At 30.6% G+C, this 13,811-nt stretch overlaps 1 protein-coding gene across 2 annotated transcripts in view; it reads right to left on the bottom strand.

The window, feature by feature from the left end:
- The window catches only part of Zwilch (zwilch kinetochore protein), a 129,283-nt gene that overhangs the window by 48,185 nt on the left and 67,287 nt on the right, over positions 1-13,811 (bottom strand). For both annotated transcript variants that reach the window (XM_085809829.1, XM_085809830.1), the window contains exons 8-9: positions 12,824-12,985; positions 740-811 (exon numbers count right to left, since the gene is read on the bottom strand). In XM_085809829.1, coding sequence (XP_085665955.1) covers positions 740-811; positions 12,824-12,985 — 234 coding nt within the window. The remainder of the gene's footprint in view (positions 1-739; positions 812-12,823; positions 12,986-13,811) is intronic.

Below are 13,811 nucleotides of genomic sequence, written 5' to 3'. Positions count from 1 at the left end.
AAATTGAAATTTCTGATTCTTCCAAAGAGCAGCCAACCGTTGGCAACTAATTTTTTGCCAATGGTTGGCTAGAAAGGAAACAGCTATTTTCAAAAATGGCTATACACAAAGAACTACATAAAACTGAAACCAGTTAACAAAATTAACAACACAAGAAACATTTATAATAAAACATTTTTATGCTGTTATCCCCCAGGTACACAGTGATTTATTTTAGCTTAAATAAAACAACAGAGAATTGAACAAATTGCCACTGGGCACACTGTTGTTTTCCCCAAATATGCAGTGATCTGTTTCCACTTAAAAAAAAAAAAAAAAAAAAAAAAAAAAATCTCAGAAATTTGCATAAATTTAGCACTGCACAAAATTTCAGTCCACAAAATTTGATCATTTCAGAAGTACAACTTAATGCACAACTTTTTGCATTCTCTGTTGTTGAACAAAGCTCTTTCCACAGCCAACAAACTCTAAAATTCAGTAATGATTCTTCAGAAGAAAAAAATATGTACTCAAAAGCAACAAAAACTAACATTTATCAGAAAAATGACCATCGAATTTGGAGATGGGAATCAACTCTCACCTGATGTTCAGGACATTTCAGAAGGATGCGGATAATCAGAAAGAACCATTTCTTTAATTTAGAAATTTTATTTAGAAATTTCAAAACAGAATTTATGAAACAGAACTAAACAGTAAATATTACAAAAACGTAAAATCATAAAAACACAAAAAACCTTACTTCAATTAACTTGATTTCCTTGAATTTATTAAAAGCACCAGTATAATCATCTCCAGAAAGAGTTTTAATATTCTGTGAAAAGAAAAGATACAAACTAAATACAGCTAACTGTAAGCAATTATAGAAAAATAAAAATTCTAATTATGTCACCTGTGCTTGGTTTAAAACTGTTTTCATATGTGGAATCGTATGATTTTTTACTTAGATACGTAATACCAAGCATTTGAATCACCTTTCATAAATAAAAGAATGCTGCAAATGTTCATAAGAATGAATAATTGGCTGAATTAGAAATTAAATGCAGTTTAAGTTCCATCAATTAGGTATGCAGTGAAATAAGTTTAACGCAAAAAAGCTTAAGATGAAATATTGGTTAATACAAAATAATACAATGGTCCTTACAAACTACAATGTATTTTCATGCATCTGCCCTTAACACAAAACGAAAATCGCTTAACTCAAAAAGATTTTCTCTTCTGGGAAATGAACAAAATATGGAAAACACCAGCCCCGCATGCGAGATTTAAGAGGGGTGTGAAATGAAAGAGAGGTGGTTTCACGTTTCATAGAAAGGAGGCTAACTTGGCTCTGAAATACCCTCAGAATAGCCTGTGACCTGAGGCAATTTTGTTTATCTAAGCTACTTTCACCCTCCACCCCTACAAATGTCACATAAATAACATCTCATCTCTCATCAGTGTGCTTCGGAATTCAGTGATGAGTACATCACAGTGTGATTAGAAATCGGTGCATTTGGTTCCTGTAATTTTTTCCCCCTATTTTAGAAGAATTTTTTTATGAGCACAATAGCAAAGAGCAGAGCTCAAACTGTTATTTAACTTGAAATGAAGATGGAGCTCCTTAAGACTGTTGATCAAAAACAGAAGACAAAAATGGAAAAATGTAAAGATTTTGCAATTGCTAACTCTACATTATCAACAATAATTAAAGAAAGTGAGCAAATTACGGTTATGTTTGAACGGAGTAAGTTTGAGCCAGAGCAAAAATGGATGAGAACGGCGAAGCACAAAGATTTAAAGATGGTTTTACTTATTTGGTTCAAACAAGTGAGATCTCAGAATGCTCCCATATCAAGACATTTAACGCTAGAAAGAAGCGATGAACTTGCTACACAAGTAAGTACAGTACAAAGTCCAAAATCCGGACTCATCGGGACTTCGCAGAGCAGATTCCAGATTTGGGATTTTTCTAGATATTAGATCATCAATTTAAATCTGGTAAGATGGCATGCACAAATTATACAATTAAAAATATGAAATCCTAATTTATGAAATAAAGAACAATTATGATCTAAACGGTATAAAATTTACAAAAAAAAAAAAAAAAAAAAAAAAAAAAAAAAAGATTATATTTTTTGTGTACATTATTAAAAATTTCTTTCAGTGTAAGCTGTTTAAGTTGCTTCCACAAAAAAATAAAAAAGTTCCTTTTTTTTTTCTTATGTTACATACAGTTGACTTTCCAATGCCATACTCCTCGCATAATTTTGAGACGGATATGCCTTTATACATTTTTTTGCAGCAGTTTCACTTTTGTTTAATGGACATCGAAACATGTTTTCACTTTGTAGATCCTTTGGCAGCTCCAGAATTGGAAACTCTTTTCGACATAATTGAAAGTTCAAGCTTAGTTTTTATAAAATTACCATAATAATAACAATCTGCAAAAAATAATAAGCTGGATCAAACTAAAAGATTAGGGAGCAGCACAGTCCGCTACATTAACTGAAATGCCTTAGAATCAGTAAAGATAATTTTAGCCTAGCTTAATAGCATCCGTCATACATAATTGGCTGTGTATCACAAGATTGGTGACGAAAGCTAAGTTGTTCCGCTAAATTTTGTCTTGCTCCTATTGTGCACTGAATTAAGCCTGAATTGTATTAGTTTAGTTATTTACTATACCAATGTTTATTTCTTGCACGTGCTTAAAACTAATCTGAGTTCTAATTAAATAAACTCCCATATATACTTAACGCTTTATCTAGGGTCGGTGCTAAATACCGCATGGTGCAATGTCTATGGGTCCTAAATTCTGCTACAAAGCGCCTTCCTAAGTTCTAAATTTTCACTGCACCTAAAATTTGTATCCCAGTGCTTTCCCTAAATCATAAAAAACTTCTCATCCCTTAATTTTGCCGCCGCTTCTGGGTTTATGGTGAATAACATATCAATTATTCTTAATTAAAATAGCACTAAATGTAATCTTTTGGCCTATGAATTTCATTAACAAAATGTATTTTTAGCTTATGAAAAGAAAATTTTGTTGAATTTTTCCTCGTCAACATTTCTTAGAGCATTTAAAAATCTATACTCATAGCCATAATGTTAGCATAAAAGGTTGCCATACTCTTGTTATTCAATTACTAATATAAAAAAAAGTTTAGACATCACTGCATGAGTTATTACTGAAGCTCTCATGTATTGATAAACATGCGGTGATGAGAGCAAAAAATAATAAATAATGACTTGCCAGGTCAGCGTCAGGAATATAATATAGGTGAATGTTTCGGTAAGCGAGGCAACAGTGGTGAACGGAACGTTTGAGATATATGCCAAGCAGATACTCAGCTACGGAGCCAAATTATTAATCTCACAAATTTATGCTTACATGATTGTTTTTCCATAACGAGGTATTTTATTCAGTGCCTAAGTGAAATTAAGAATCGAAATTTTTAATTGAAAATCTCACTGGAAGGAAAAAATCAAACGTGCATGTCTAAAGCACACACCCTTCCAAAAAAAAGTGTGGCTTTGAGATCCAGATTTTAGATCATTCCGTATAATGGACATCCGGATTTCGGACTTTGCACTGTATTACATTTGCTGCAAATCCAGAATGGTTGGAACATTTAAAGAAAAGAAATGGCATAGTACTAAAAAATATTTGCAGTGAAGCTAATGAAGTTTTATCGACCATGACAGCAGACTAGTTTCAGTTTATGTTGCCTTCAATACTTGAAGAATATGAAGCAAAAGATGTCTTCAGTACGGACGAAACCGCATTATTTTGCCACTCCTTACCCAATAAAACTTCAGGAAGGGGAACTGTCTAAAGAATGGATTACAGTATTGGTAGGATGCAAGTCAGATAGTTCTGAAAAGCTAACCCTAATTGTTATAGGCAAAAGTTTGAAACCACTGTATTTTAAGAATGTAAGAACATTACTTGTTGAATATACACCAAGCAAAAAGGCATGGATGGTAGCTATGATGTTCACCAATTGGATTGTAAAGTTAGATAAGCAATTCTTATGAGAAAAGCACAAGGTTGCAATGATAATTGATAACTGTGCGGCTCACCCCAATATAGAAGTGAAAGCTATAAAGCTTATCTTTTTGCCTCCAAATACAACAAGTGTCTTGCAGCCTTGTGATCAAGGGATTATACAAAACATGAAATCTTTCTACCAGAAGCAATTCCTTTGAAAACATTTACTTGCAATCGAAGCAAATGAAGATTTCTCGATCAATTTATTAGATGCTCGTTGCACTCTGCATGGAATTCAGTGACTTCAAGAATGATTGAAAATTGTTTTTGTAATGCAGGATTCTCAAAAGTATTGGATTCTTTAGCGTCAAAAGAAATGGAGAAGGAAAATTACTCGTGCTAATTGATTTTACATATATATATATAAAATCAAGCATATATAAATATATATACATACTATATATTGGCACTATCCTTGAACACAAAACAATATTTCAGTCCCCTCAGTTTCGTGCTAAATGATTTTCACTGTATTATTCAAAAAAATAAGATTTAAATTATTAACTGCATTCATTACTTCTAAATTAATCAGTTTGTTAATCTTTTCAAGGATGACTTAGCACAGAAATCTTCCAGTATAAGATGATTTGGGCATTACAGCAAAGCCCGGAACTTTTTGGGGTATACAACTTAGGAGGTTGAAAAATCATACATTAAATTACTAGAAATACAGTACAAAGTCCTAAATCTGGATATCCAGTATCAGGAAGGATCTAATATCCAAACCTTTAGAAAAACAACCAAAAATAAATAAATAAATGAATAAAATTAAAGAATTTTTTCCTTACAAAGTTTAGGAAATGAAAATTTAGTACTCAAAAGAAAGCAGGTATATCATAAATGTGATTTTTCTCAACTAACAGATTCCTGTATATCACTTTCGAACCCATGCTTGCCAGGGAACTGCGCCATGGTCAGTAACATGACAATACATGGATGAAGTATTCATATTGGCATGATCACATTTCCAAACCTTGAGTGGCTGTAGAGTGAGGGGCTAGCCTTTTTCTACTTACCCAACTTATTATTTTTTTGTAGGTTATAACTACAACTACCTTTTCAAAATCAAAGTTTGAATGAATTTCTGATTATGTCATCGAAAAGAGTTTCTAACTCTGAAGCTGCAGCATAATCAACAGTGTGAAAGTTTGCTTCAATGTCAATCAAGCAAAAAGTGGATAAGAACGAATCCATCACAAAATTATACATGGAGTATGGCACTGGAAGTTAACACTTTGATATCCAAAAACAGAAAAACATATTTAACTTTTTTGTGGGTTCTGACATCACACTCACAATAAATATCAGAAAAACCAGTCATTATGCTAAAAGTGGCAATAATGACAAAGTGATGAGAATGGATGAAAAAGCATTGTAGCAAGGACATGCCACTGATGGGTTCAATGCCAACTGCATAAGTCAAAATATTTCGAACATAAAAAATGTGACTGCACATATTTGACAGGTCAATTAACCAAACTTAAAAACTGCTTCAGTCTGTGGTAGAAGGCAATTTAAAAATTTCAGGTAAAAAAGCTTCAATTCATATGGAAGCACCTGAACAGTCTGCAGATGAGGTAATTCAATTCATTAACAGTGAAAACTTACTTCCAGTACAAATTTATTATGCCAATGAAGCTGGCCTTTCTGAGAACATATACTCCAAAATACCTTGGTGATGTCTGCAGAAAAGCCCCAACTGTTGTCAAAGATTCCAAAGCAAGACTAATGATTCTGGCATGTGCAAATGCTACAAGAATGCACAAATGTCAGCTTTTCATAATCAAAAGATACTCAAACTCAAGCATTTAAAGAAGAAAAGATTTCCCTCATCATCTATCTAAAACAGAATGGATAGCACAAACATTAATGAATGAATGGCTTCAAAATCTTTTTATATGTGACCCCTCGACAATATTTGAAATCAATTTCTTTACAAGATGGTGCATATATGGTCCTGATGACAAATGTTTGGCTCATGCCTTACTTAAAATTTTGCAGGCATAAAGTAGCCCTTTTTAAATCTATGTTAAATTTTCAGAACAATGGCAACACGATTTAAGAATTATTTAAATATTTAAACATAAAATTTATTGTGGAAACATAAAACATTGTATTGGAAGGTCATTGGAAAATATATCTACACATATTTTTAAAATATCTTTGGCATAATTTATGGATACCTACTGCATTTCATGGTGAAGAGAGCCACAAATTTGAGCCACGGTTTTCCTATATAAAAAGTAAAAGGCAAAATTTTGCAGTTAATGGAATTTGTGAAGAAATGTGTACAAGAGATATTAAATGATGATTGATATGATAGAAATTTTCCATTTTGATGACAATTGCCCAATTTTCAGTCACCTAACAGGTGACATCTGTAGTTTAAATAGAAGATATTGCTTTCTATAGTGAAGAAAGTGATAAAGAATTTGTTAAGAATTAAAAGATTTTGATCGATAGTTAACAGGGAATTCTTGACACAATGTAGATCTGGGAAAATGAAACTTGGTAACCAAACAATAAATTATGTCTGTCTATAAAATTAAAAAGAAAGTATTAACACGAAGAACAAATAGAATTATTTTAATCAACTTACGCTAAAAGAAATCTTTAATAAATATTGAACTCCCCTCTTTTTTTGTAAATCTGGATTCTCTTAAGGTTATAAATGCTTTATGTTTTCCTTGCCACTGCACTGAACAACTATTTTTTTATATTACAGTTTCTATGTGCTATCTTACTAGATTTAAAGTGATGATCCAAAATCCAGAATTTTTGAAGTCCCAAGAATTCCGGATTTCAGGCTTTGTACTGTAAAAAGATATGCTTCGCAACATAAAAATACTTTAAAAGTTAAATACAGTACAAAGTGCAAGATCTGGAATGGTCGAGACCTCAACGATTCTGGATTTTAGATATTCAGTTTAAATCTAGTAAGCTGACAAGTAGAAATTATCAAACTAAAAAAATGATATAGTTGTTCATGAAATAATGAAGCATTTATGACCCTAAGAGAATCAAAATTGACACAAAAAAGGTCTCTGTTCATTTGTTTTCTTTATTAAATATTTCTTTCTTTAAGTTGCTTAAACTGTTCCATTTTTGTGCTAATACTTTCTCTTTAAAGATAGGTATAATTTCTTATTCAATTACAAAGCTTTATTGTTCAATTCCTGTGTTTAGAGTTCCCACTAAACTGCCCATTGAAATCTTTCCTTTCACAACCTCTTTGTCATTTTCTTCACTATTGGTAGTGATATTTTCTGGAGTTAAAATCATACTACAGATTTTGCCAGTTGTCAGTTGACTGATGAAATCATTATCATTGCAATAGAAAACTTTCTTACACCATCTTCCTTTATTGTCATTTTTTGCACATTTTTCACACATTCCTATCAATTAGAAAATTTCACCCATTACTTTTGATACATGAAAACCTTCAAATTCGTGGCTATCATCATTATCATCATTACTATCAAATATGGTAGCTGTCCATAAATTATGCCAAGCAGGTTTTTAAAAATACGTGAAGACACATCCTCTCATGATGCTGCAATGCTCTACACAGCACACTTTTATGTTTAAATATTTCAAAAATCCTTTAATGGTCCTACCCTGTTAAAAAAAATTAGCCCAGATTTAAAAAGACAGCTTTATAACTGCAATTCAGCATGTACAGTACTCCAATATTCCTTGTTCAAATGATGCTTGTACAGTTTGATAGAAAGAATAAGATGCAAACATTATCTTTTACGTTTGAGTAAAATGCCTGTACTCAGGAGAGATTTTGCATCATTCTGTAAACCAACTGCTACACCTCAGGTGTGAAATGATTTCCGAATCAATTATTCGTTAATGTTTGTGTCATCCACACTCTTTCATTTGAACACTAGATGGAAAAAATCTTATTCCTTTAAATGCCCAAGGTCACTTTTTTTTTTTTTCTTTTTTTTCTGAAAAGTTTAAATTTGTGCATTCCTGCAGCACTGGCATATGCCAAAACTATTAGTCTTACATTGAAATTTTTTACATGTGATGGAGCCACTTCTGCAAAGATGCCAATGTCAGGCACGTATTGCCTGCAAGCATTTTGTCAGCATTATAAATAAGTTATGAAGATAACTTTTCACTGTTAATGAGCTCCATCAATTCATACGTGTAAATTGTTCAGCTGCTTTAGTAACAACTGAAATATGTTGCTTGAAATTTTTAACTGCCTTACACCATTGCGATTTTAAAACCTTCTTAACCTTTAAAATACGTGCACTCACTTTTTAAGTCCATTTCCACATGAAATATTTTGGCTTCAGCTATTACCACTGAACCTGTAAATGGCATGCCCTCACTGTGATGCTGTCTCACCCATTTTCTTCATCACTTTTAGTATAATGAATGATTTGGGGGGGGGTTATTCTTTGCAAATTGGGTATCAAAATCCATAAAAATTCAAAAAGTTTTTTTTTTAATGCTGTATATTGTTTACATTCCAATGCTATAAATCCGTATAATTTTGAGAGTGATATGCCCTTCATCCACTTTTTGCTGGATTGACATCAAGATATGATTTTGCTCTGCAGATCCTGTTACTGATTCAGAATTAAGTTTCTTTTTTAAGACAATAAAAAAATTTAAACTTTAACTTTGAGATACCTGTAATAATAACAGCCAGGATAAAACAATAAGCTGGATCAAATCAGAAAGTTAAAGAAGAGCATAATTTGCTATTCTAACTGACCACTCCAAACAAATATCTTAGGGCTTAACTTATTGCTTTGTTCAGTGAGAAAAATGCTATCCCTCCACAATAACATGCCCCAAGAAAATCATTATGGTATTAAGAGAAAACGCCAAGGCATCACCACAGCATGAAGAAGAGGAAAAAAATTGTTATGCTATTTGATTTTTGTGTTTTATAAAAGGAAAAATTTGAACTGCTTTAGAAATAGTGATATTTTAACAAATTAAAAACAGGAAGACAAAAACACAGGGCACATTCAAGAAGTTGCACAAAGCAATGGAAAATCATGTGTATAGATATCATTACAAAATGCTGATCACATATCTCTAATAGATTGTTATGCAATTAGATTATATAAAAATTAAAATGTTGATTATACATCTTTCACATTTCTATAGTCTTCCTGAATGGCCCACTGAAAGACATATTAACCATGCTTTATTGTAATTTCTCTTTTAATGCACACAGTTTTCAAATGAATTGTGGCGTATACTGTGTCACAAAGTATTCTTTTGAAAAATATTAAATTCAAATGAATAAAAGCAAATCCAAAAAAATATCTATATGAATAAATATATTTAAAGTAATCAGTCTGAATGAATAAAGAGAAATTTTTAAATTAATTATTTAAAGAAATATAATTCAATCACATAGTGCAAATAAAATTTAAAAAATATAATGTAAAAATATTTGCAAGAAAGAATAAACTATGTACCAGTATTCTGAACATGCAAAATAAGTGAAAGTGAGAAGAATGACATAAACTGAGGAATTAGCCAAATGAATTGCTCTTTGCAGAAGGTGAAAATTTTGCACCAAACCATATTCTTGAATTACTATGCTAAATTCTCAGCAAATTTTTACAAGACTTGGCAGTTTGGAGTAACTTGAGACATAGAATCAAAGTACAAAAAACACTGGCATGTCATTTGAGGAAAAGTCCGACTTTTGCATCACAATTTGCATCTTAGAACAATGTTATATATAAATCTAATATATACCCTATGCTGCAGTTTTGAGACATGAACAATGCAAGTTGAATTTTTCCAATTGGTCGAGTACAATGGCACACATAAATCTGTCCCATTTATCTTTTTACTTGGAGTACATTATTTAACTTGAATTCCCCCCCCCCAAATCTTACTTCAACTTGAAAAAAAAAACGCTATTTTAGTAGCAAATGTCTGGAAGTTCAGTAACAAACTATTATTAACTTAGCATACTACAAAATGTTAATCAGATTTGAATAATCTACGCATATGTGTCAATAGCAAGGTGGTAATGCTAGCAACATGGTCACGGTTTTGGGGTCATGAGTTTAGATTCCAAAAGCTTATTAAGAAGTCATTTCCTCTTTTTCTGTCTGCAAATTCCACTGCGTTGTATTCTAGTTGATCTATGCTAATGTTTAATAATTTATTTAGAATTATTCTCCCTTTCATCTTAAATTTATAGCACAGTTTGTAATTTAGGAAATTTATGCTATAATTTTGTTACATATACTTTTTCTTATCTCAAAATTAGGTATATTTTTAAAATAGTCTCACATTACAACCAATCATATATAATTGAAAAACACAGTGGAAACTATTAAGTGTCACAGCTGCTCCGAATTTTTAAAGTACCAGCTATTTTCGAACTATTGATGTGAGTAATTTAATAATTTTGTTTTAAATTAACAGTATACTTTAGTTTTAATCACATATTATTCACAAATATTTAAAACTACTAGAAATGCAGAGAAAATTTTAAAAATTGCTTAAGAAACAAGCTTCTGTGCAATCACAGATTCATAATGAGCATTATAAACTTACTAATTAGGTTTTTCCATTACTTAAATCATAATAAGAGAATTTTGTAATTACATATTCTAAATCCGTATAATCTGTGATGAGACAATTATTTAATATATGTTTTGAAACTAACCTATGCAAGCCAATAAAGAAATAAATAATGTAACATTTGTATAATAAAATTTACATAACATACATAGTTATTTCATGGCATATAAATGAAGGATCACATGCATTTAATGTTCTTTTTTTTTTTTTTCAGATCATGCATTATTTAAGCTGAATTCCAATTATTAACATTAAAAAAAAAAAAAAAAAAAAAAAAAATACAAGTATTGTATTTACAACTTGATTAATATGAACTTCAAATTGAAACTTGCATCTAATTTTTTTTTTCATACTCAGGCGTATACATATCAAAACTATTAATTTTTTTTGGACATTTTGTGCACACAAATGATCAAAATAAAGATTCATTCTCAATCAATGCTTAGCAATCAAGTGTCCAGCTATTAAAGAAAAAAATGATGTATGGTTTATTAAATTCGGTTTGATGAAGTGTTGCATTAGTGAATGTCTGACATATGAATCCACTGTTACTTTGAGAAAAGAAAGTTAAAATTAAAAAAAAGAAAAAATATACCAACACAACTAATGATATTATTTACTGAATTGATCCTTTTGGTAGGCAGGGATTGCGATGACAATATCCTGTACAGTTCCAAACCCACATATAATGTTTTACTACTACTAGAAAGCTTTGACAATTAATAACCTGTTGTTGATCTGAAGCATCACTGATAATACAAACATTATAATACATGCATTTTAATATTACACACTGCATTCTTTTAATAATGTAAGCTATAGAGGAAAGGACATTTCATTAAGACAAACTATGTCTAGAGTTTCATATTGTATTTATCGATATCATAAACTTAGATTGTCTTTTTTTAAATTAATTGTCTGCCAGCACTTAAAATGAATTCTGGACCGCAGCAACAGTCTTCAGACTGTGTTTTGTGAAACCCTGGGGTTCCATGCAACTCCCCACGGGCTCCCCAGGTCCAAATTAATATTCAAGAAGACATTTTGAGTATCACATGGATTACAAAACATTGAAAGCGATTAATTTAATCGTATCTTTATATCTTAATTATTATGATGGCTAAAATATGCAAATTAGATATGGTTTTTATGAGGAAAATTATTATGAAATAATAACTTTCTTCCTTTTACAAAATATATGCCCTACATCGATATATTATTAGTGCTTTTTTTTTAATATTTACTTTTCTAAGGTTGGCAGTAGTTCCATAAAACAAAATTATAGTTTTATAAATTCCTTAAATCGACAAAATTTGAAGACTTCTACAAAATGTTGTAGATACCACACATATTAACACTAGATATCCAAACTAAACAGTTTGCGAAATGTGAATCATTTAAAAAAATCTACTGTATACACTAGGTAATTTGTGATTTGCTTCTTTGATGTAATATAAGTATAGCTGTATGTACCTTGTGTGCAAATTATTGTATTATTCTGAGTTCACACTAATATATTAACTGTAATGAAAACTAACTGAACTGCAGAAGATCTCTTTAATGGCTTACTAAACTCACTAATTAATATATGGAGAGATGTCTAGCATCATATTGCATTGCTGAGCTCTGTCCAGTATTAACAACAAACAATGGCACTGCAAAATTAATTCAATTGCTCAATACATAGTACAGTTAATTATTTGATTTACCTTTATATTTGTTTGCTACATTTCATTTAAGGCTAATGGTATCATCTAAAGCCTGCAAATGCATTCATCAAGACTTCCTGCAACCGTCAGTAAATTTAAATCTTTTATAATAGATATGCATCTGTTTTATGGCAATAAAATGATAAAATAGCCTAGTATATCTACGTAGGTAAACTAACATGACACTTCTTTTTCAATGCTCATGTATTTGTTAATGATGTAATTTGATTGTGAGTTTTTCCAAATGTCTTAAATATTTTTTATTACATTTACTGAAAAAAACCTACATGTAAACAAAATATGCAATTCAAACCCATGTACTTCAAGGATCAGCAATATTTTATGCATATTTACCAAATTATTTAAAGATGGTTGAAGAAAGTTTTTTCTTCATACTCTTTTGGTCCTTGTGAAGAACCAAAAATTTCATTTGCCATGCATACTGCATTACTGAACAATATTTAAGAAAGTTACAGTATAAACAGTAAAAGTATATACTCACTACAGTACAAATACAATCAGCTGAAACAGGCTCCAAAATATAGGAAACATCAGACCAAATACATTCAACAAATACTCTCATGTCTTTGGAGGGCTGGAGTTCAGTGCTAGGTCTAACTTCACGTTCATACACATCATAACGAGTAAATGCAGATACTTTAACCTATAACATAGGCTTATTACCAAATTTCGAGGGGGAAAAGTGGCACAGTTATGTAACTGGAAATTCTAGTACCTTATTTAAAGATACCAAAACTGTAACAAATATAAAAGAACATGCAAACTTCAGCTTTAAAATAAGACAAAATTCAGAGTTAGACTGACACTAACTCTAGAAAGAATGAGTCTACACACTTTAAAGAATATGACATGCACACCCATGCCTTGAGATTCACTTTTCTTAGAATGCAAACAGATTTTTTCCCAAAATTAAAGTTAATCTATATATGAATTTGTCAAGTTTTCAAATATCAGTTCTTTTGCAGTGAATTTCATTTTATGTAAAAGATTTACACGAAGAATAACTGAAAAAAATATAAGATTAAAATGCATAGAACTCTTCTACTGGCTTAACCCTCTGACTGCTCAATTTGTAAACTGAAATCGCTTCCAAAATTGTGTATTTTTTTTTTTTTTTTTCTTTTTGCATATTTTAAATCTATATATATTGGAGAATTGAAAAATGCACTTTTTCTTTCTAGAAAATATTTTTTATATAGATTTTTATCATGAGAAACTAAGTTGCCAGAAAAACCAATTTCAGATGTTGTCACCAAAACAAAATCTTTTTTAAAATAAATTTCAGTCGAATTAGAGTTAATTTCTATTTATTGCATAATATAAAAAAGTAAAATTTAAGAAAATATAAATCGCTGAGCGAAAAATTCCTTAGAAATGTAGTTTAGTATGATAGAGTTAAAAACAGGGTTCAAGGCAAAGAGCAACTTCACATTTTTTGCACCAAATTCAATAAATCTAATTAATAATCA

The sequence above is a fragment of the Stegodyphus dumicola genome, chromosome X2, assembly GCF_044657685.1.
Source record: "Stegodyphus dumicola isolate Sdum_Otavi_A_Nest chromosome X2, ASM4465768v1".
Lineage (NCBI taxonomy): Eukaryota > Metazoa > Arthropoda > Arachnida > Araneae > Eresidae > Stegodyphus > Stegodyphus dumicola.
This window is presented reverse-complemented; position numbering and strand designations above follow the sequence as displayed.